We start from the raw sequence: 23,882 nt of genomic DNA, 5'->3' as shown, positions 1-23,882 counted from the left end.
CGGATTCCAGGGGGCCCGCCGACAGTGCCGAATCATGAAGGGCATTTCTAATTTCCAGCGGACCGCAAGCTCCGCCAGATATATTTGCGCTATGGGCTGGCTGAGCCCCGGTCCCCTGGCAAGCTGTCAGTGATTAGACAGCAGCCGGGTGCTACCTAGAGCGCACGCCTGCATCACGATCTTTATGTTTTGCGTATGAGCCGTCTAGACGCGCCCACGTATGACGTTACATGCACAGTGACAGGAGACGGCCCGGGACGTGCCCAGAAGAGAGTGGTGAGGAGTAACTGAAGAAATCAGAATACATCTACTGAAGGAGCACTATCTGCAACCAAGTGGAGTGCGCCTGAGCCCCGAGATATGTCCTTCTGGTGCAGCGGTTGCAAAGCTGCGCCTGTCTGCAGTGTTTGGGTGCCTTCTCTGCCACCTGGTACAAATGGGGGGTGCGGGTAGGGGTGGAGGGGTCACACAAACTGAGCCAGCCTGGCCCTGACTGTTACAATCACGGGGTAGGGGGGCTATACGCTGATTGAGCCTGGCCCTGCTCGATACAAATGGGGGGGCATACACTATCACTGACTGAGCCTGGCCCTGATTGCTACAAATAGGGGTGGGTATACACTGAATTAGCCTGACCCTGCTTGTTACAAATTGAGGGTGGGGGAGGGCATACACTGACAGTCTGGCCCTGCTTGCTACAATGGGGGGAGAGAGAATATAGTTCTATGGATTGTTTGAGGAATGGGAGCCCCAAATCGGTATCTCGCTTAGGGCCCCATGAGGTCTAATCCACCTCTGGCATGAGGTGATGGGAATGCAGAGAAAACAGCCCTTTTCACTTGTTACTAATCCAAAGGAAGAGGTTCCCCCTGTAGCGGAGGTGCCAACCAAGGAAGCAGGGGCTGTGCACTGCAGCAATAGGCAGCACGGCCATAACCTGCATGCCGCTATTGTTTTTATATGCAAGTTGTTGAGTCTCCGCTATCCAGAACATGTGGTCCTATTAACATGGCTCTGGAGCAGGAAGAAGGGGAGGCTGACCCCCTAAACCTCCGGGCACCATAGCCTCCGCACTTACAGCATTTTACACCCGTCTGTAGTACGTGGTGCATACTCTTCTTCGGGAGAAACCCGGAGAGGAGATGCAGCTGGGGAGCGAGGCCGGGCTCTTATGTAATTAGGACCTGCCCCGTCGTGGATCCGTGAGGTAGGGGATGCAGTATAATGACATTATTCGCTTTATTTTAGCCCCGTCTCTTCCATACGACCCATGATTCCCGGTATTATCTACCCATCCTGCCTGATTCACATGGGAGTGGGCGGAATGCGGGAGATCCACCCACTCTTCCAGGGGCCTAACCGAAAAATCAGGAGTGTCTTGCACCTTCCGGAAGGGAGTATAACATGATGGTAATTCATAGTGTTTACAGTTGTACTGCCGACGCTCGTAAAAGGCTTGCCGACATCATGACGCCTGCCTAACAGGGTCACTTAGTACTTTTTGACTGTTGACAAACGGCATGTTACCCGCCAGTAATCAGGCACTGTGCTATATTTTAACGAAATAGCCTTTTTCATTAAGAGAATAAAGGCTATCATGGAAGACTCATCAGAGGGGAATGCCATACCTCTAGACAAAAGCCTACAACTCAGCTTATTGACATTTCGGGGATAGAGGAACACTCTGGGCAACACAACAGTTTATTGATTTTAATGCCCAGAGAGACAGCATTTCGGTACTTGGCTAAGAGATGCGATCAGTCACTGCTTGCAGGAGGACAAAAGAACAGCTAGGATTCCCTGTTCACGAAGAAGCCAAGAGAAACACAATGCCGAAATTAGGGGCTGTTATATTGATTGGTGATTTCTAAAAGGAACTCTAAAAACTGCACACAGCATTTCCAAGAGATAATTATCCTCAATTGTGTCACAGACAAAGTGGAAAACATTTGTATTTGCAACCTTAAGTCAGTAACAAAAGTTGTTCAACGTAACATCATTTACCTCGACGTCTTTACAAGTTCCAAAATCTCCCAGCATCTCAAATGAAGAACTGCAAAATTAAACTGGGATATTTATACAAAATCTGCTAAAATCTTGGAGATGGATAATCACAGAGATCACTGACGGTTAAGGTGCATACACACAGTCAGATCTGTCAGATCTGTCAGATGAACGATTGAACGTTTTGAACGAGTTTTGACTGCATTAAAATGAATGGAATTGTCCAAGTCTGACTGCAAACACATCAGATGTCAGATATCGTTGTCTTACCATCGGGAACGCGCATCGTTCATCATTCAGGCATGTCAGATATGTCAGATTTTCTTTCAGATATGAACGATTTTTTAAATCGTTATCATTCAGATCTGAAGAAAAATCTGACCGTGTGTATGCACCATTACTTTTGTAGGCCTGTCATTGGTCCTGTGTTTCGCTGTGGGCACTCAATAGTTCCAGTATTTACACATTTGTCGGATCATCAAGGTCTAACAACCCATGATCGGCTTCAGAACATTTAAAAAAAGTCATGTCAAACCTACAATGGTCCTACCCTTTTTTTGAACTCTCCTTCAAGTTATTCTCTATCACTGTCACAGCTCGCCTGACATCGGCACGCACTTACCGGGTCTGGCGCTACTGGTCAGCAGCAGGGCAGTGGGCGGGGAGTTCCCGGCGACTGTTGCTGTGTAATCTTCCTCCTTCTCTTGGAATCCGGTGGCATGGGGCAGGCGCTGTGGCTCCCCTAAGTAAAATTTAAAGGGCCAGAACCTCTCATTTCGACGGCACAGGAGGCGCCTTATTCAAGCCCCTGTCTATATAAGGAAGTCCCTAGGAGTACTCCTGTGCCAGAGTACAGGCTCCCAAACCATACTCCAGCGTTCCCAGTGATACCTTCTGCTCATTCCTGACCATGGCTTTGTTTGTGACCTGTTTCCGTCTCCTCCCTGGTACTGCGATTGGTATTCCTGGTTTGACCTTGGCTATCCTCTGTGACCTGCATATGCCTGATCCCTGGGACCGTCTTGTCCGTTCGGTTCTGACCCAGCTTGTTGACTTTGCTGTAAGTCTTCATCGTACTCTGCTCCATCCAGAGTGCACCAGCACCTATATTAAGGAACCTAATCTGAGAGCCGCAACCTGCGTGTCGGACGGAGTTAACTCCTAACCTCCTTGCGGGGGTCCTTGGTGAATATCCCGCCGGCATGTTAGACTCCGCGCCTCAGTAACAGGTCTCTCCAAACACAAAATATGGGTTCGCATCCACCGCCCATCCATGAGTTGTGACAATCACAAGTCTGCGAAGGATTCAGAATTCTCGACGTATCAGCTAGAAGTAGACAGAGACAGAGGCACCAGTGTTATTCTGCTGGGACCCTAGCAAGGAAAATTGGGATTTGCTGTGCCCAAAATGAATGTTCTATCTCCCTGCACTGGCTCCTAGTGTAATAGGCTGTTAGAGGATAACACAGGGACAAGTGTCACAGGAGGAGAACCTAGGCCTATGCACAGGGCGGTCTATGCACACCAGAGCATGATCGCAGCAGGAATGCCAAGATACATTCACCGAGAGGTATCGGAAGCCACAAGACTAGAACAGGGATTAGTCAGTAACAAGCCGGGTCATACACAGGAACTCACAAACAAGATCAGTAACAGGTAGCTGGACCAAGGTAATGACCCTAATAATCTGGCGCCATACTGCAGCCAGAGGAGGTGATTTAGCATCGATTGGAATTGCAAAGCTGCACACAAGGAAGCTTGCAATTCTGTCCTTGCTAATATGCAAATACAGCAGAATGTGAATGACACCCCATGCTGCATTTGCGATTCCAGCACTGCGACTGAAGCCGCAGACTGGGGTTACTATCGTGACCATCGGTGGTCGATGGTCGCCATGGTGAACGGCGCCGGGCCACCAGCCAGTTGAGTGGCTGGCTTGCAAGACCAGGACACTGCGTTCATCGACCCAGTCCCTGGCCTTGCCACTCGGGAATCTGCGTTCAGCATTGCACTTGCGTGTAATGCTGAATCCACATGGTCAGTGGCAGTTCTGGGGCGGGCAAGTAGAGTGATCGCCCGGGGCGCTGCGGCCTAGGGGCGTGCCAGCTGTCACCCACCTGTACAATCTAATTTGACAGTCAGGGGCGGGCTGGACTGGGGGGCACGGTGCCACATGCCTCATGGCAGAGCCGTAACTAGACTTTTTGGTGCCCTGTTCCAGAAGAGCACTGGCGCCCCACCCCATATTTCAAATTGGGACATAAGATCCAACCTGAAAAAAGGGCCATGGCCTCATGGGGAAGGGCCAGGAATAGATAGGGGAGGCCAGGAGACGCTGGGGATAAAAGAAGAGGAAGCTACAAGTGAGAATGATAATAAACAGGAAAACTGACAGGTCCAAACAGCACCCCCTGCCCTGCGGTGCCCTGTGCCATGGCACTGGTCGCACTACCCTACTTACGGCCCTGCCCCCTGGGCCTCTACACTTTTACAGTTTAGGGCCACCAGCTGGATGTAGCTGCATGGTGCATCATATGCCTGGCGGCCATTAAACAAGCAGAAGTACCGACATGTGGGGGAGGCTTGCTGGGACCTCTAGTCCACCTGTAAAAGACAAAATATTTTTTACGCAATTAATTAACACGATCAATCCTGCAGCCACTGGCCAGGGATGCGGGGGATAGCCCGGGCTTCAGCCCTGGTCTGGGGTACCCTGGAGAGGTGGGACCCCACCTCCTTATTGAGGGGTCGCCACCTCCCCAGAGATCCCGGCTTGGGCTGACTAGTGTGGGGTGCAAATACTTTGGATGGAGGGCCCCATTAAGTGTGACCCCGGCTGCGGCATTACACCCTTGCTAGTGGATCCAGTCATTAAATACGGGGGTCCCCTACACATTTTATTCCTTGTATACCCTCTATGCCGTCCTGTGTCAGCCCCACCCCCTAAACTCATGATGACCTGACTAGGGGGAGGAGCTGCTGGCTCTAGGAAGTACAGCACTACCTGCAGCGTCTTAAGGACGATCCAGGAAGCTCCACAGGCTGCAGGGTGGACGCTCCAGGAGCTCTGCAGCAGTCAGTGCTACTGGCTGCAGGGGGCCGTTCCATGACCCTACACCCAGTGCAAAAGCTCCGCTTCCACACCCCTAGTTAAGGCCCTGATAGCCAGCATTAGGCAGTCTGTCCATGCGGCCGGCGGTTCGATTCCCCGACAGGAGCAGAGTGCGACGCAGCGGAAGCCCGACAGCGCTGGAAATCCCGATCGTGGATAGGTAAGTATCCACTAACCTAACCCCCCTAACCCTAACCCTCCTTAGGGGTGCTTAACTCTAACTTCCCCCCCAAGTGCCTAACCCTAATCCCCCCTCTAAGTGCCTAACCCTAACCACCCCCTTCCCCGCTGCCTAGACCTAAGTCCCTCGGGGGGGTGCCTAACCCTCCCTCCCCCTAGCCTAACCCTCCCGGGGGGGTGCCTAAACCTAAGTCCCCCCCGGGAGCCCTAAACCTAACCCTCCCCCCGCGGCTGTCCGCTCGCGGCGCCCGGCATCACTACGATCGTGATGCCGGGCGCTGGTCTCCCGGCGTCGGGGAAATGCGGGCGTCTACATCTAGACGCCCGGCATTTCACCCTTGCCGGGATAAGACAGTTGGGAAGCCGGCTGCTGGTATATAGGCAGTCGGCTTCCCGATTGCTTCCCGTCCAAACATCTTTCAACAATCTTTTGGGTCTCTCCTCTATCTCCTTCACAATGATACTACTATGCCACCACCAATGATTCCTGGCATCCCCAACACTGAACATGCAGAATTCTCCCATTAGAACACAGCTTTCTTCAGCTTTTAACAGGACTCCATACAGATTTACAGTACAGTATTAAGGTGTCAAATCTGCAATAACAAATGTAATGTACCAATACTGCTGAATACTTTATCCAACTGCCAGAGTAGGTAAAGCCCCACGGCTGCCATTTGTTTTATCTCTCCATTCATTTTTCATTAGGTGATGTGAAACTACACAATGAAAGTCTCCAATGTGAGAACAAAGCCTTAGACAGGAACTAACGTGGAGGAAGGAGAACACAGTGTTCGGGAGGGTTTCCTTATATATTATATAGAGGGGGCGCCTAATGGGAAGTGAGCCTAGGGGAAAATTGCATAATTCAATGTGAGCCTTCCCAGAATATTGGGCGCACGTATATACACCCTTGTATCTATGTCTCATACTGCTGCTTAAACCTGCTTGTGCCCGGATTGCTTGGACGGGGGTGTTCTGATGCAGGTAGAGTACTGAAAGCAGGTGATCAGACATATAAGGAAAGACATATTGTGCCACATGGTGAGAGATTACAGTACACTCTCACACTCTTTAAACTCGGCCAATGTAATACAGTCCGGGAACAGGCAAACTCACATGTATTTCAGACTCAGGGCCTGATTCAGAGCCGGACGCTATTTGCGCTCACTAGTTCAGAAAAAGGGGCCGGCTATTTAAATTGAGCTCTTTGCGGTCTGTTGACGCCTCTATGTCAGAGCAAGTGAACGAAACATGCGCTCACTATTTTGTAAAGACGCCCCCTGGCCGCTCGCATCATATGTCATCTCCGCTATTTATTAGATTAATCGAGTACATCGAAAGGCGTATGATCTGCTCGCAGTGCTTGTGGTTGGATTTTCCTACCGCAATCATGCGAATAGTTCAGGCTAAGAAACAACCAAGTGACGTGGTCGATGACGCTGCTTTGTTAATTATGCACACCCTTAAAACGCCCGTTTTGACCGTTTGGCACGCCTGCGTTCGGATCACCACTCCCCGTTTTCAAGCACCTTCCCCTGTTACCACCCACAAACGCCTCATCCTGTCACTCCAATTAGCAGGCACTCGCTATTTTGCGAGTGCTTGATTTCCGACCGCAATGACTGGTTGACGCATGCGAATTACGACCCATATGCATGCGCAGTTGTGCGAATATCGCTCGGAGCGAACGAGCGGCCGCTTATGAGCGGCTCTGAATCAGGCCCTCAGAACCCTCTCACGATATAATCTCTCATCCAGGTGTTTTCCCATTTTGGAATACAACTCGACCGATGTAACAGTGTGATCGAGAGATTACTGCTGCTGTCACATTGTCTAATCTCTCACCCTATTACATTTGGCCCGTTATATATATGTGGGTAGTCATGTGCAGGGAGAAATGGTGCACTGATCTGTTCAATTACACTAATCATAGCCCAAAACAGCAGCTCCTAAAGTAAGCACTGCTACAGTACCTACTGATATACATGGATAGTAAGATTAGAATGTAGAGCGCTAGTTGGAACAGCAAGTGAGTCACTCTAAATGTCTTTTAAATAGATTTAATAAGCAGATAATATGCAGAATAAAAAGCATTAATATGAAATCAACAGTGGTCACACTGATTCTGAGTTGCACGCAAAAGCGCAAGAAACAGCGTCTATAGGCGGTATCCCATCTGCACGTTTATGCAAATGTCGGTACAACATCCTTCCCTTGTGGACAAGGTGCAAGGACTAAGACGCCCACGGTTACCACCCTGGAAATCACATCAGAACACACCCAAGAAACAGAGGGCCGTAATCAATTAGCCGTTATAAGTCCGAATCTGCAGAAAAGTATCGCGGATTACGTCATTTCACCAGCGGAAACTTATCTTCGTATTCAATTCCAAGGGATTTTCGCCGGTGCAGAAAGTCAATGCATAGGAATAGGCGAAAAAGTTTCGCCTATGAATAGCAGTCGAAAAAAAGTGCAGAATTGGGGTTTTGGGGTGCAAACTTCGGAAAACCCCTCTGCATCCTTGGGACAGTCCCCCAAAGGTAAACTATGTAAAAAAAAAAAGCTTAAAAAATACTTTGGATCACCCCAAAAAACTATTTTCATTTTGGGGGGCGAAAAAGTCCAAAGTTGGGGGATAAACTTAAAACGAGGGAAATAGACTCCAGGGTGGTCCCCAAGTATGCCCCAGGTGTTTTTAAGTTTGCAGGTGCTTTCGGCAGGTGGATTTTTATCGTTTTTTCAAACTTCACTTAAGCAACTTTAAACCATGCTAGCCCCCATTTTCATGTACCCCAAATTTGCTGGGAGTAGTTATTTTCTCCACAAAAACCTGCTAAATGCTATTCTTCACCACTTGTGTATAGACACTATATAGAGGCAATTGAAAGCACTTAAGTACCCCAAATAGCTCCAGGGGGGCTAATCGGGGACATCTATACTGATCCCCAATGTCAGTGCATCTTTTGGGGGCTGTCAGGCTGATTTCCCCAAAACTGACAGCACTTTTCGCTTGTTTGAGTTTCACCAGGACGCGTTTTTGTGTCCTTTGTAATTGAATACGGCGAATAGTGGGGACGCGCACGATAAGTTTCCGCAGCTAAAACACGCAAAGTGATCGAAATGTCCGGCATGCGAAAAGTACGTGACTTTTCGCCTGGAATTGAATATGGCCCAGAGTGTGGAAATTTTGGAGGATTTATCTGAGAATTTATTCACCAATACAAGAAAAATACTCATGAAGGCTATAGGAGCAGGGGTGGGCAATAAGTGCTCCTCCAGCTGTTGCTGAACTACACATCCCAGCATGCCTTGCAACAATTTTAGCATGGCCAAATAGCAAAACTGTGGAAGGGCATGCTGGGATGTGTAGTTTTACAACAGCTGGGGGGGCCGCTAATTGCCCACCCCTAAATTGCTTTATTGGCATGGTTTTAAATAACATCAGGAGAAGAACCCAATCATTCCATGAAAGGAACTATCTTGTGACTTGACTAGAACTGGCAGCGCCGCAAGTGTTGAACAACTTATTTTCTGTTTGTATTAGTGATGTCTGGTTGTGGTGGACACCGATAGCGCTACACTTTGGATGCTGCTCACCCTGTGCGCCAGTGCTTTTTCTGACTTCTTTCTTTTGCATTATTCCAGAGGTGGACGGTAACATGGGAGTGGCTAGCCAGAGGTGGGCAGTAACATGGGAGTGCCTAGCCAGAGGTGTGCAGTAACATGGGAGTGGCTAGCCAGAGGTGGGCGGTAACATGGGAGTGGCTATCCAGAGGTGGGCGGTAACATGGGAGTGGCTAGCCAGAGGGGGCGGTAACATGGGAGTGCCTAGCCAGAGGTGTGCAGTAACATGGGAGTGGCTAGCTAGAGGTGGGTGGTAACATGGGAGTGGCTAGCCAGAGGTGGGCAGTAACATGGGAGTGCCTAGCCAGAGGTGTGCAGTAACATGGGAGTGGCTAGTCAGAGGTGGGCGGTAACATGGGAGTGGCTAGCCAGAGGTGGACGGTAACATGGGAGTGGCTAGCCAGAGGGGGCGGTAACATGGGAGTGCCTAGCCAGAGGTGTGCAGTAACATGGGAGTGGCTAGCTAGAGGTGGGTGGTAACATGGGAGTGGCTAGCCAGAGGTGGGCAGTAACATGGGAGTGCCTAGCCAGAGGTGTGCAGTAACATGGGAGTGGCTAGCCAGAGGTGGGCGGTAACATGGGAGTGGCTAGCCAGAGGTGGACGGTAACATGGGAGTGGCTAGCCAGAGGGGGCGGTAACATGGGAGTGCCTAGCCAGAGGTGTGCAGTAACATGGGAGTGGCTAGCTAGAGGTGGGTGGTAACATGGGAGTGGCTAGCCAGAGGTGGGCAGTAACATGGGAGTGCCTAGCCAGAGGTGTGCAGTAACATGGGAGTGGCTAGCCAGAGGTGGGCGGTAACATGGGAGTGGCTAGCCAGAGGTGGACGGTAACATGGGAGTGGCTAGCCAGAGGGGGGCGGTAACATGGGAGTGGCTAGCCAGAGGGGGCGGTAACATGGGAGTGCCTAGCCAGAGGTGTGCAGTAACATGGGAGTGGCTAGCTAGAGGTGGGTGGTAACATGGGAGTGGCTAGCCAGAGGTGGGCAGTAACATGGGAGTGCCTAGCCAGAGGTGTGCAGTAACATGGGAGTGGCTAGCCAGAGGTGGGCGGTAACATGGGAGTGGCTATCCAGAGGTGGGCGGTAACATGGGAGTGGCTAGCCAGAGGGGGCGGTAACATGGGAGTGCCTAGCCAGAGGTGTGCAGTAACATGGGAGTGGCTAGCTAGAGGTGGGTGGTAACATGGGAGTGGCTAGCCAGAGGTGGCCAGTAACATGGGAGTGCCTAGCCAGAGGTGTGCAGTAACATGGGAGTGGCTAGTCAGAGGTGGGCGGTAACATGGGAGTGGCTAGCCAGAGGTGGACGGTAACATGGGAGTGGCTAGCCAGAGGGGGCGGTAACATGGGAGTGCCTAGCCAGAGGTGTGCAGTAACATGGGAGTGGCTAGCTAGAGGTGGGTGGTAACATGGGAGTGGCTAGCCAGAGGTGGGCAGTAACATGGGAGTGCCTAGCCAGAGGTGTGCAGTAACATGGGAGTGGCTAGCCAGAGGTGGGCGGTAACATGGGAGTGGCTAGCCAGAGGTGGACGGTAACATGGGAGTGGCTAGCCAGAGGGGGCGGTAACATGGGAGTGCCTAGCCAGAGGTGTGCAGTAACATGGGAGTGGCTAGCTAGAGGTGGGTGGTAACATGGGAGTGGCTAGCCAGAGGTGGGCAGTAACATGGGAGTGCCTAGCCAGAGGTGTGCAGTAACATGGGAGTGGCTAGCCAGAGGTGGGCGGTAACATGGGAGTGGCTAGCCAGAGGTGGACGGTAACATGGGAGTGGCTAGCCAGAGGGGGGCGGTAACATGGGAGTGGCTAGCCAGAGGGGGCGGTAACATGGGAGTGCCTAGCCAGAGGTGTGCAGTAACATGGGAGTGGCTAGCTAGAGGTGGGTGGTAACATGGGAGTGGCTAGCCAGAGGTGGGCAGTAACATGGGAGTGCCTAGCCAGAGGTGTGCAGTAACATGGGAGTGGCTAGCCAGAGGTGGGCGGTAACATGGGAGTGGCTAGCCAGAGGTGGACGGTAACATGGGAGTGGCTAGCCAGAGGGGGCGGTAACATGGGAGTGCCTAGCCAGAGGTGTGCAGTAACATGGGAGTGGCTAGCTAGAGGTGGGTGGTAACATGGGAGTGGCTAGCCAGAGGTGGGCAGTAACATGGGAGTGCCTAGCCAGAGGTGTGCAGTAACATGGGAGTGGCTAGCCAGAGGTGGGCGGTAACATGGGAGTGGCTAGCCAGAGGTGGACGGTAACATGGGAGTGGCTAGCCAGAGGGGGGCGGTAACATGGGAGTGCCTAGCCAGAGGTGTGCAGTAACATGGGAGTGGCTAGCCAGAGGTGGGCATGGTGCTGACGCTCTGCGAATGGTTGGCTGTATTTCCCCTTCGCGCTAGGGACCTGGAAGTGACGTGAGTGAGGGCGGAAGTGCATTTCCTGCCCATGACAGCCAGCTAAATAAGTACTTTGTCCCCACTTACACAAGTTTGTTTGTCCCCTCGCGGGCTGGCTGCACTCGCCAGGCTTCGGGCACGGTGGCTCGCTGCGCTCGCCACATGGTTACATTGCCCCTCTATGCGCACTTGGATGGCAGGGAATGACGCTGGACACTGGCTCATGACGTCAGGGTCATCTCGGTGAAGGGGATTTAGACATTACCCTCTGCGAATGGGCATTTCAGTATGTTCAGAACCTGGTAGCTTTAGAGACAGACTCTGCACCAGCCGCAGAGTCTGTCTGGCTGATACCTTGCTTAGATGAAACATACAGGAGTTGTTGAGTCACTTACATTTCTGAGTCCTCAGGGGAATGAGTCTCTACAGCAATATGTGCCCCCAGCTCCAATAATAGGATAGTTTTCCTCTCCTAAGGTTTCAAGAGAAATAGTAATATCAGTTCTCCGGTCACAGCAGCCAACTGAGTCAGTTTTCAGGGCAATGGAAACGTAATTAACGTAAATAGTGCAGTGGGCTACTGTCTGTCACTTCCTTCACAGGGAAGAAACATGTATCATTACAGCACGTTAGCGTACATTGCTGGGCAATATAATACATGTTAGCATTCAATAATATGTATATTAGCATTACAACACGTTAGCATACATTGCTGTGCAATATAATAAATGTTGGCATTCAATAATATGTATATTTATAGTATCACACAGAACACGTAGTTATAAGAGGTAATCATATGCCCAGTGTATACTGGCACAGAACCGAGCCTCTTATCAAGTCAAACTGTAGATAGACCCGAAAAATGGGCATGCTGAGGGCAATAACAAAGTGCCCTGCTCACAGGTGTGCTCACATGTTATGCCCAGTAACACCTAATATTCTGCCCCTCGCTCATCCCCCTACTTTGGCCGACTGTCTAAGCCAATGGATGCACAAACTGCAGGACGCAGGGATGTTTTTGGGAACAGGTCAGATAAAGGGGGACCTGCATTCTCCGGTATCTATTCTGCCCATTGCACCAAGTATCACACATTGCTGCGCCTGCAGGGCTGGGGACTGTGACAGGGAGGCGAGACAGTCTGCCAATGTGTCAGGATGAATCATCTGCACACAACACTCTACCAGACTGACAATGTACTAAAGAGCTTTGGGCTCTATTTAGTAAGCTAAAAAAAAAAAAAAAGCTTTTCTCCAGCATTATAGCCGCAGAAAGCCTAAAATATACTGTCATGATATTTAGTATAGATAACAGTGCAGATAAATCACTCATCTCCACCTGTTAGTTAATTTCTCTGAGTGCCGTCCTGCACCCCACTGCTGGAGGTTTCCATGGGGGCTGAGCACAGGCAGCATTTAGGGGCCAATTAATAAATATTCGCGGCTTATTCCCCGAAAACACCCGATTTCATGGGGTAACCGCAGGGTTGGACTGGCCCACAGGGGTATAGGGGAAATCCCCGGTGGGCCCCACTGCCTGTGGGCCCACCCCCTCCTCTAGGAGTCAGGTTTCAGACCCCAAATTATAAATTGTTACACTATTAGACAGTCAGTTACCTGGTGGAGCAGAACCACTGATTAACAAGGGGGCTTGGTTCACTTCTATAGAATCTAAACTAAGATTTGCCTAATGGTTAGCCAACCGTCTGTGGTGGCAGGCCACACCCCCTCTGGTGGATGACCACTCCCCTTAAACATGGGCCCTTACCAATGATTATCCCGGTGGGCCCCTCATGCTCCAGTCTAGCACTGGGTAACCGCAAATATTGAGTATCCCCCGAATGTATAACAGAGGGACCACAGCAGATTTCCCCGATACCTGTTGCGATCCCTCCATTCCTGCCAGCAGCCGCAACCACCGTAAGTTTCTATGAGGGATGTGATGCTGCCATATTTAGCAACTTCCGATGCATTGTGGAAATTGGCCCCCACAGTTACCACCGTCTGAGGATGGCGGCAGCCGCTGTAGCCTATGGGCTACACATCGCATAACATAAGCTGGGAGAGGATTCCTTAGGAACTATACCCCGGCAATGGCTGCGGCACAGGTGTGGTCAGTAGTCCGGGCACAGGAGTGAAGAGACAGCTGATGTAGTCACTTTACTCCCAGCATATCGCAGGGTTGGGCTCCTCTCAGAGCTCCTGTCCCCGCGGTTGCTCAGTAATACATTCGGTCGATATGATCGCATCCTGCGAATATCACGCCCAGATCGCATTGCTATGTCTGCCGTCACTATGGAGAACCAGGCTTTCGCCCAGTAGGTGCATGCGTGCGCACTGTGAGTATTTGCAAAAGACGGCAACATGACGCTATTCTCATCACTGGCCAACAGGTCCTTTACACATGGACGCTCCCGGCGGGTAGGTTTCATATAAAATTGGATTAATGATGTGAAACAACAAAAATATTAAGCTGTCAAAACAAAGCTGACTTTACTGGCTAGACCCCCTAGTAAGCGAGACCTGACCAAATCTCATCTCTAGAGACCCATGTATAGGCCCCCATACATCAGCAATCTGAAAACCACAATTGAACAATTTGAAGATTTATTGCCCGATCTTAGGATTTCCCAATCGAGCAATCTGTGCCCATATACTACAGATCTTTTTCAGTGATTTGCAGATCGATTGCAGCAAACACAGATCTGGCAATCTTGAAAGACCCATCATTTTGCTAGAAACGGTCTGCAAATCTGCTGATCATGTCCATACACTAGCAATCTACAGCCCTAATCCATCTGTGAAATCCAACATGTTGGACAATCTGATTAAACAATTCCAATCACTTTTTTGTTGCAATCTGCGATCTGTGAAGCCCATACATTGCAGATTTTTATACACAATCGATTGCAAATTGCACGATTGCGGCAAACCATCTGTGATGTATGGGGGCCTTACCAGGTGAGGCACCTCACACAACCACTGGGCAGGTAAGCAGGGTGATGGTAATAATGCAGACGGCAGGTCTGGGACCAAGAGAAAAGACATGTACAGGGGAGGCAGCAGATATTTGCTACACCTGAGAGGTTAGGAGAAGTCGTGTGTAAAGGCCCCCATACATCAGAGATGGATTGCTGCAATCGTGCAATTTGCAATCGATTGTGTATAAAAATGGGCATGTTGGACAATCAGATTAAACAATTCCAATCACTTTTTGGTTGCAATCAGATTGTCCAACATTTTGGATTTCACAGATCGATTGGGGCTGTAGATTGCTAGTGTATGGACATGATCAGCAGATTTGCAGACCGTTTCTAGCAAAATGATGGGCCTTTCAAGATTGCCAGATCTGTGTTTGCTGCAATCGATCTGCAAATCACTGAAAAAGATCTGTAATGTATGGGCACAGATTGCTAGATTGGGAAATCCTAATATCGGGCAATAAATCTTCAAATTGTTCAATTGTGGTTTTCAGATTACTGATGTATGGGGGCCTTTAAGAGGATCCTCTTTTTCTAATGTAACTATTATGTATTCTCCATTTTAACTACTTGACTGACAATTTTTTCTTTTTTCATCAAAACCGCACAGAAATTGTCGTTTGTTTATTTTAAAAAATTGAATTAATTTAAAAATTAAATATTTAAAACATATTTAAATATTTAATTTAAAAAAATATACCTAGGGGGTGTTTTGCATCCCCCCTAACCCCCCTGTCCATAGGCCCCCATTGTTATTTAACATCCCACCCCACATCGAAAATAGAACCCCCCCCAGTGTCAAAAGATACCGTGCAATAACAACCCCCACCCTCCTAGTCAGGGCCGGATTAAGGTCTGTGGGGGCCCCTGGGCAACACACTTTCGGGGGCCTCTATGTAACCGATATATATATACACACACACATATACACACACAGTATATCTGTATATATAACTATACACACACACTCATATATAGGTGTTAGTGTGTATATACACACACACACACACACATATATATATATATATATATACACACACACACACACACACACATACATACATATAGGCACACTATATACATTATATATATATATATATATATATATATATATATATATATATACATACACATACAGTATATATGGCTATATATACATTATACATAGCCATATATACTGTGTATATATACACGCACGCATAGTATATATATATATATATATATATATATATATATACACATACAGACATTGTGTGTGTGTATACACACTGTATATATAGCTATATATAATGTATATATAGCCATATATACTGTATGTGTGTATATATATATATTTACACTAAGGGCTACAGTACCTGCCTGTCAGCACTCTGCACCGCTGAGGTGCACCAAGAGGGAACCGTGAGGACCTGAGTCAAGTCGACTCAAGTCCTCTTTATGTTGGAGCCTCAGCTCCCTCTGTCTGTCACTGACAGCGGCCACCGAGGAGCTTCCTACAGTCAGAGTCTCGCGAGATGATGACGTCAAATCTCGCGAGACTCTGACTGTAGGAAGCTCCTCGGCAGCTGTTAGGGATTGGGGACAGCTGAGCCGCCGACGGACAATAGCGGCACCGGCGCCGGAGACAACTAAATGCTGTTATTAGCAGCGGCGACTCTGGGCAGTGTGTGGGGTCCCTTATGTGTGGGGGCCCCGGGACGACCGCCCCCTTCGCCCTCCCTATAACCCGGCCCTGCTTCTAGTTATAATAGGTACATGTGGCAGAGCCCCGACCTTCACCCCCAGGGACAATGGGTGCCCAATTCAGTCCTCCCCCCTCCCCATGTGTCACTATATATATATATATACACACACACACACACATACATACACACACATATACATATGATAAAATATGATAAAAAATATTTTTAGATAACCCCACCCCCCCCAGCCAAAAAAATATTTTAACGCCATGCATAACCCCCAGCTTAGGCCTAAAGATGCCCCCCCCCCGATACTTCCTCCCCGTGACTAAACCCCACCCCTCACATTTGCAGAGCACAGTGGGGCAGAGGGGACTGATCATCATAGCGGTGTTCGCGCACTTTTACTATCGGTGAATGTGCCCCAGAGCCGCATCCCTTCCGGAAGGTCCGGGGAGACAGAGGAGATCCATTCTGCACTTGTGCAGAAGGGGTCTCCTTTGTTAAAGCCGAGCGACCTTGCCAGGTGAAGCACTTACATGCGACCACGCTAGTTAAGTGGTTAAAGCAAATAAACATTTTATTGTGGATATTTCAATCGAGTACAATTTCCCAATGTGGCCAAAAACATTGTGCGCACCTGGTCTAACTAAAGACAGAAGTAGTATGGGATGCGGGTTGGGTACGGTATGCTTGTGCTCTGGATCCTGGAGTTTAGAATCCCTGGCACCAGGATTCTGACTGGTGCCGGCATTCTGAGCGCCGGCATCCATAAAGCCGGGATTTAAACTACATCCCTGGGATGTACCTACTGTATAATCTAATATAGTCTTACTTTGATACCTCATACCATTTCACAGGGGGCCCCAAGGCTATGATCTACAGCCAGTGCTATTTTTCAGCAGGAATAAGCAGGAACTCAGTTCCTGAACCTCTCATTACCTATGACGTAATGTCCTGGGTTAAAAACTTTATTTTCCATAAGATAAGTTTTATTTTAAAGTCCCCTCTGAGTGCAGTGGCATAACTACCGTAGGTGCAGGGGGTGCAGCTGCTATGGGGCACGGCCCTCTCCCTGCACCTATGGTGGCAGGCCTCAGTCCATGCCCCCCCCTCACTCCCCTCTCCATGACTTACCTGCTCCATTGGTCGCACCCTCCCCCTCCGCGGTCGCATCCTCCCGTTTGGCTCCACATCCGGCTCTCCTCATTGACTGATACTGGGAGGAGGCGTGGCCGCCTCCTCCCAGCATCAGTCAGTGAGGAGGAGAGATGGGGCCGACTGGGAGAGGAGGTGTGTCTACCCTGCGCAACGCGACTACAGAGCAGATAAGTCGAGGAGAGGGGAGGGAGGAGGGCGCGGGGCGGTGTGAGGAGGTGGAGCCGCGGACTGAGGGTGAGGACCCATGGGGGCTGTGAAGATTTTGCTATGGGGCCCCCCTAGGTCTAGTTACGCCCCTGTTTGAGTGCCTTCTTTCTAAAAACTAATATATATTTAAATGGATTTGATACGGAGTGTCTGAAAGTGCTGAGTGCCTTGTGCAAATAATTCATTAAGTAATTGAGGGTATATTTCAACCATTCTAACAATGCAGGCTGCAGTGTATATGCATGTATGTGTATGTATATATATATATATATAGTGTTCATTCTAGCTCCGGCGTGAGGCAGGGCGCCGGAGCTAGAGAGGCTAGTGCGCCGAAGACTGAGACCGCCGAAGACCACGACCGAGAAGGGGGCATGGTCATCGAAAAGGGGGCGTGTCTATAAGACGCGTCCCCTTTTCGTCACTCTCGGGGGCGTGCCCGGCACTTACGGACACACCGGGCAGCCCCCAAGCCCTGCAGACAGGGAGAATAGATGCCAGACGCATGCGCCCGGCGTCTATTCTCCGGCGGTGACCGGGTCACCGCACATTTCTTCACCCGCGGGACACTGCGACCCGCGGGTGAAGACGGCTCCCGCAGGCTGTTAGGGCAGGGCGCTTTTTGCCTTCCAGAAGGAGGGCAGGGCGCCGCGCCCCGCTAGAACAGCCTAGCGGGAACGCTATATATATATATTATATTATATTATATAGAGAGAGAGTGTGAGAGAGAGATGTGCTAAGAATTTATTCTTGTTATCTTTTTTTCTACAAAGTGCATATCTCTACTTCAGGATCCATCAGGGGCGGATTGGGATGGAAAACCAGCCCGGGAAATTTCTGCAGCAGCCCTAAATGGGAGGAGGTGGAGTCTGTGAAGGGGGCAGGATCTGATGACATATCTAAATGGATCGGATGGTATATAGGGGGCAAGTGGAGGAGAGGCAGCAAAAAATCTCAGAGAGAGATGGGGGAAGGGAGAGAAACAAACGATAAAGATAGAAAGAGAGAGACGAAAGCTGTTTTTTTCTTCATCATTTATCAATGTACAATCCCATCTCCTCTATATAATAATAATAATAATAATAATAATAATAATAATACCACATATCAGTGTATGCTGGGGGCTGTTTTATTCCCCCTCACATTACTGTATAGTGCCTTCACCTCAGTATAATATTAATACCACATATCAGTGTGTGCTGGTGCCTATGTTATTCCCCATTCTAAATCACTGTACTGTCCCATGTCACCTATAAAATAATAGTACCACATATCAGTATGCTAGGAGCTGTATTATTCCCCCTCATATATCACTGTACAGTCCCCTCTCCCCTATATAATAATACCACATATCAGTGTGCACTGGGAGCTGTGTCCCCCCCTCTCATATATCACTGTACAGTCCCCTCTTCCCTATATATTAATAAAAATACCACATATCAGTGTGTGCTGGGAGCAGTGTTATTTCCCCTCATATATCAGTGTACTGCCCCTCTCTCCTATATAATAATAATACCATATATCAGTGTGAGATGGGAGCTGTGTTATTCCACCTCATATATCAGTGTACTGCCCCTCTCTCCTATATAATAACAATACCACATATCAGTGTGTGCTGGGAGCGGTGTTATTCCCCCTCATATATCACTGTACAGTCCCCTCTCCCCTATATAGTAATAATACCACATATCAGTGTGCACTGGGAGCTGTGTCCCCCCCTCTCATATATCACTGTACAGTCCCCTCTTCCCTATATATTAATAACAATACCACATATCAGTGTGTGCTGGGAGCGGTGTTATTTCCCCTCATATATCAGAATGCAGTCCCCTCCCCCATATAATAATACCACATATCAGTGTGTGATGGGAGCTGTGTTATTCTCCCTCATATATCACTGTACAGTCCCCTCTCCCCTATATAATAATACCACATATCAGTGTGTGCTGGGGGCTATAGTATTCCCCCTTTTATATCACTGTACTGTTCCCTCTCCCCTATATAGTAGCAATGTCACATATCAGTGTGTGTGCTGGCAGCTGTGTTCATCCCCCCCCCCCCCAGAGGGTCACTTACCTTACCAGCCTTTATCCAATCCTGGTCTCACTGCTCCACCAGCCGTGTTCAGATCGAAGAGCAGGAGCTCAGCCAGTGACCATGCGCAAGCTGTGCTGTCTAATGAGGAGGCCACACTGGAGTGAGACACCTGGTGGTGGGGAGAGGTAACTGCAAGGCAGTGTTACTGGCAGCCCTGAGAGACCGTGCTGTCTGCACTGCCCAGCCGCCTGACATCTTTGGCTTCTCCACGGCCGCCGCTTCTAACATGCGCGGCCACAGCAGTGAAGGCCCTGACGGGGCTGCTAATGACAGATGTCCAGCCCAGCGGGAAGTACCCCGGTTTCCCGGCGGCCCAATCTGCCCTTGGGATCCATAGAAGGTCCACAGGGTGACCTTGGGGATGTCCCAAAGCAGTACCTTCAAGGGTAGGGACGCTCCTGTGCAGAAAGGAGAATCCGTCGCCCGAAGGAAGCATCCTGAGTGGCAAAGGTATCAAAAGCATAATACCTCAAAAAGGTCTGGATAGAAGACCATGTGGCCGCCTTACAAAGCTGAACACCCGAGGCACCACGACGAGCTGCCCACGAAGTACCCACAGACCGAGTAGAATGAGCAGTAACAGAGGGCGGTACAGGAAGGCCCTCATGAGTGTAAGCATCAGAAATCGTCATACGAAACCATCTAACCAAAGTTTGTTTATTTGCCAGCCATCCCCTCTTGTGGAAACTATAAAGTACAAATAAGGAGTCTGACTTCCGAAAGGAACTAGTACAGTCCACATAAATCCTGAGGGCACGTACCACAGCCAATGAGGCCTCACCTGCCGGCACAATAATTTCCTAATTAATGTGGAAATTAGAGACCACCTTTGGAAGGAAACCAGGACGAGTCCGAAGCACCGCCCTGTCCTGATGAAAAAAACAGAAATGGGGAACGACAAGAGAGCCCCCAAATCGGACACCCTTCTGGCCGAAGCAATGGCCAGAAGAAAAACAGTCTTAGCAGTAAGCCATTTGAGGTCCACTGAGCCCAGTGGTTCAAAGAGAGGGCCCTAAGGACAACAGCCAAATCCCAAGGCGCTACAGGAGGGACAAAGAAGCTGGATACAAAGGACCCCTTGAAAGAAGGTGCAAATATCAGGAAGAGGAGCAATCCTACGCTGGAACCACACTGAAAGGGCCGAAACATGGACCTTCAGTTAAGCAAGGCGGAGACCCAGGTCCAAACCCACCTGCAGGAAAGCCAACACTCTGGATATTCTAAACACCTGGGGGTTGTAACCCCTTGGGCGACACCATTCAAAATAGGTATGCCACACCCTATGGTAAATTCTAGCAGAAGCAGGTTTACGTGCTCTGACCATGGTGTTAACCACAGAGCTGGAAAAACCATTGGACCTTAGGAGGGATGTCTCAAGAGCTACGCCATCAAAGACAGATGACCCAGTCGGGTAGAGGCAAGGACCTTGAGATAACAGGTCCGGACGTTGAGGCAACAGCAATGGAGTGTCGATAGAGAGACTCTGAAGATCTGAGTACCAGGGGCGTTGGGGCCAAGCTGGAGCCACCAGCAGTACCATGCCTCCCTCTTGCTTGAACTTTCGAAGAACGCAAGGAAGAAGGGAGAACGGAGGAAACAGGTACACAAACTGGAAGGTCCACTTGACTGACACAGTGTCCACCAGGAGAGCCCTGGCTTCTCTTGTCCTGGACCAGTACTGCGGCAGCTTGTGATTTAGTCAAGAGGCCATGAGGTACACATCTGGAAGGCCCCACTTGTCCACTAGGAGCTGAAACACTTTTTGGTGGAGAGACCATTCCCTGGATGCACGTCGTGACAGCTGAGGAAGTCCGCTTCCCAATTCAGCACTACTGGAATGACCACTGCCGATATGGCTGGTAGATGGCCTTCCGCCCATGTCAGAATGCGTGACACCTCTGTCATTGCCGCCTGACTTCGAGTTCCTCCTTGACGGTGAAGCAGCAGCATGGCTTGTTGCAGGGCCCTGAAAACTGCCCGAAGTTCTAATATGTTGATTGGTAGCGCAGATTCCTCTGCGGTCCACCTTCCCTGAAAGGAGTGTGGACCTGTCACTGCACCCCAACCCCTTAGACTGGCATCCGTTGTCAGAAGGACCCAGTCCGAGATAGAAAAGGAACGCCCCCTGGTGAGGTGGACCTTTTGTAGCCACCAAGTCAGAGATAGGCGCACCTCCGGACAGAGCACCATCGTTTGAGTCCGTGTATGATGGGGTAATCCGTCCCATTTGGAGGATCGATTTCTGTAGAGGCTGGGAATGAAACTGGGCATAAATGTCGAACGTCGACACCATCGATCCCAGTAACTGCATTGCTGAGTGGACTGACACTCGGCGACTGTGAAGGCATCTGCGTACACGCATCTGCAAAGTGGAGATCCTTTCTGCGGTCAGAAAAATCCTTTGCTGTTGTGAATCCAACAGAGCTCCCAGATGAAGCATCCTTTGAGACGGAATCAGTGAGGACTTCTTCCAATTGATCAACCACCCGTGTATCTGAAGCACAGATATCGTTAGCTGTAGGTACTGGTGAAGCACCTCTGGGGACCCTGCTAGTAGTAAGAGGTTGTCCAGGTATGGTAACAGGCGGATCCCCTGCAGCCGCAGATGGGCTGCCATTACTGCCATGGCCTTTGTAAACACCCGAGGTGCAGTCGAAAGGCCAAAGGGCAGAGCCCGAAACTGGAAATGCTGTTGTGACATAGCAAACTTGAGAAAATGTTGGTGAGTTGAAGCAATTGGATATGCAGGTATGGAGCCTGAATATCCAGAGACACCATAAAATCCCCAGGTTCCATAGCCAGTATAATTGAGCGCAGGGTTTCCATCCTGAACCTGGGTACCCTCATGAATTTGTTCAGGGACTTAAGATTGAGGATAGGACGGTAAGAACAGTTTGGCTTCTGGACTAGAAAAAGGCTGGAATAATAACCCGTGCCCCTTTGGGACAACAGGACCGGTACAATCACCCCTGCCTGCAGCATGGATTGTACCACCTCTTGAATAGCCAAGGCCTTGTCCGTGCTATTCGGAAGTCCTGTGCAAAAGAACTGATGGGTAGGCCTTCTGCGGAAGGAGAGGGCGTACCCAAGTGAGACCACTTCCCTCACCCAGGAATCCGTTGTAGTCTGACACCAGCACTGGGCGAACTGAAGTAGTTGGCCTCCCGCTCTGGGGTACCCCAGGAGGATGCCCGTCCTGTCAAGCGGAGGGCTTGTCATCAGGCTTGGCAGCTGGACATCTGGTACTCCAAGGCTGATTCTTAGGCCTTGCAGATTTCTTGCCGGTGGATGGCCTGGGAAAGGACTGAGTTCTAGCCTTACCTGGGGCCCGATAGGTCCGAAAGGACAGAGGACCTGATTCAGAGCCAGACGCTCTTGAAGAGCGCTTGCTCTGACTTAGCCACACCTCCGGCTCTCAAAGCCGCATCTCAGCACCGGCTCTCAAGCCACACTACCAGTTCTCAGCCGCACCTCCGGCTCTCAAAGCCGTATCTAATCACTGGCTCTCAAGCCACACTACCGGCTCTCAGCCACACCTCCGGCTCTCAAAGCCGCATCTCTTCACCGGCTCTGCGCAGACATTGGCCTCTGTATCAGGTCCTGAGTCTCTGGGTATATGTGCGTAACTGAGAGCGTATGTAATCACTACCTACTGCTCCAAGGTGAAGATGAAAAGAAATCGTTACTTTCCTTAACATTCATCAAAACATAAGTATCACTTATGATAATTATGGTTTGAACTCGTTGCGAGTTCAAACGAGATGTAGTTATGAGACAGGCGGCCGCGATGTCACCGGTCTCAATGCCGACAGGGAAATCGTGACTAGGGTTTAAGATCTGTTTTTGAAATACCGACGCCTATCTAAATCCCGACGCCGGAACATCAGAGAACGCCAGCCCGAAAAAAGGTAAGTACGGGGTGCCCTTAGCATTAGCCGAGGAGGGGGGGGTTAGGTTTACGGAGCGTAGCGAGGTTAGGGTTAGGGGAGGTTAGGATTTGGCACCCCTGGGGGGAGGGTAAAGGTTTGGCACCACTGGGGGGGGGTTAGGCACGAAGGGGGGAGGGTTAGGTTTAGAGTACGGGGTGGGGAGAGTTAGGGTTTGGCTACAAGAAGGGAGGGTTAGGGGGAGAAGGGGGGATGGTAAGTATACTTACCCGACCCCTGATGGGATACCAACCTTCGGGATGCCGCTGTCAGTATTCTGACAGGAGGCATCTTAACAGCTGGCATTACATACCCATTCCGTTCAAACACAGTTTAGGAGGCATTCATCATGCCTCCTGCCCTAAACTATCACTCCCAAACAATTACTGTTTCTAAGAAGTCAGTTTTTGGGAAGTGAGAGACTTCTCTCTTGCTTTTCCAGTCTGTCTTCAGTTTTCACTGCCTATCTTCAAGCTCCGCATGCGCAGCCTGAAGACAGGCTGCGAAGAGATTGCTGCCGCAGGCAAAGAGAACCTC

At 49.9% G+C, this 23,882-nt stretch overlaps 1 protein-coding gene across 2 annotated transcripts in view; it reads right to left on the bottom strand.

The window, feature by feature from the left end:
- The window catches only part of LOC148526422 (ankyrin repeat and fibronectin type-III domain-containing protein 1-like), a 493,356-nt gene that overhangs the window by 434,014 nt on the left and 35,460 nt on the right, over positions 1-23,882 (bottom strand). For both annotated transcript variants that reach the window (XM_088470360.1, XM_088470359.1), the window contains one exon: positions 11,690-11,766. In XM_088470360.1, coding sequence (XP_088326486.1) covers positions 11,690-11,691 — 2 coding nt within the window. In that variant the 5' untranslated portion in view covers positions 11,692-11,766. Of the gene's footprint in view, positions 1-11,689; positions 11,767-23,882 lie in introns of those variants that run through there.

Source organism: Taudactylus pleione, unplaced genomic scaffold, assembly GCF_031769625.1.
Source record: "Taudactylus pleione unplaced genomic scaffold, aTauple2 ptg000098l, whole genome shotgun sequence".
Classification (NCBI taxonomy): domain Eukaryota; kingdom Metazoa; phylum Chordata; class Amphibia; order Anura; family Myobatrachidae; genus Taudactylus; species Taudactylus pleione.
The sequence above is the reverse complement of the archived record's forward strand: the minus strand, read 5'-3'. Positions and strand labels throughout refer to the sequence as shown.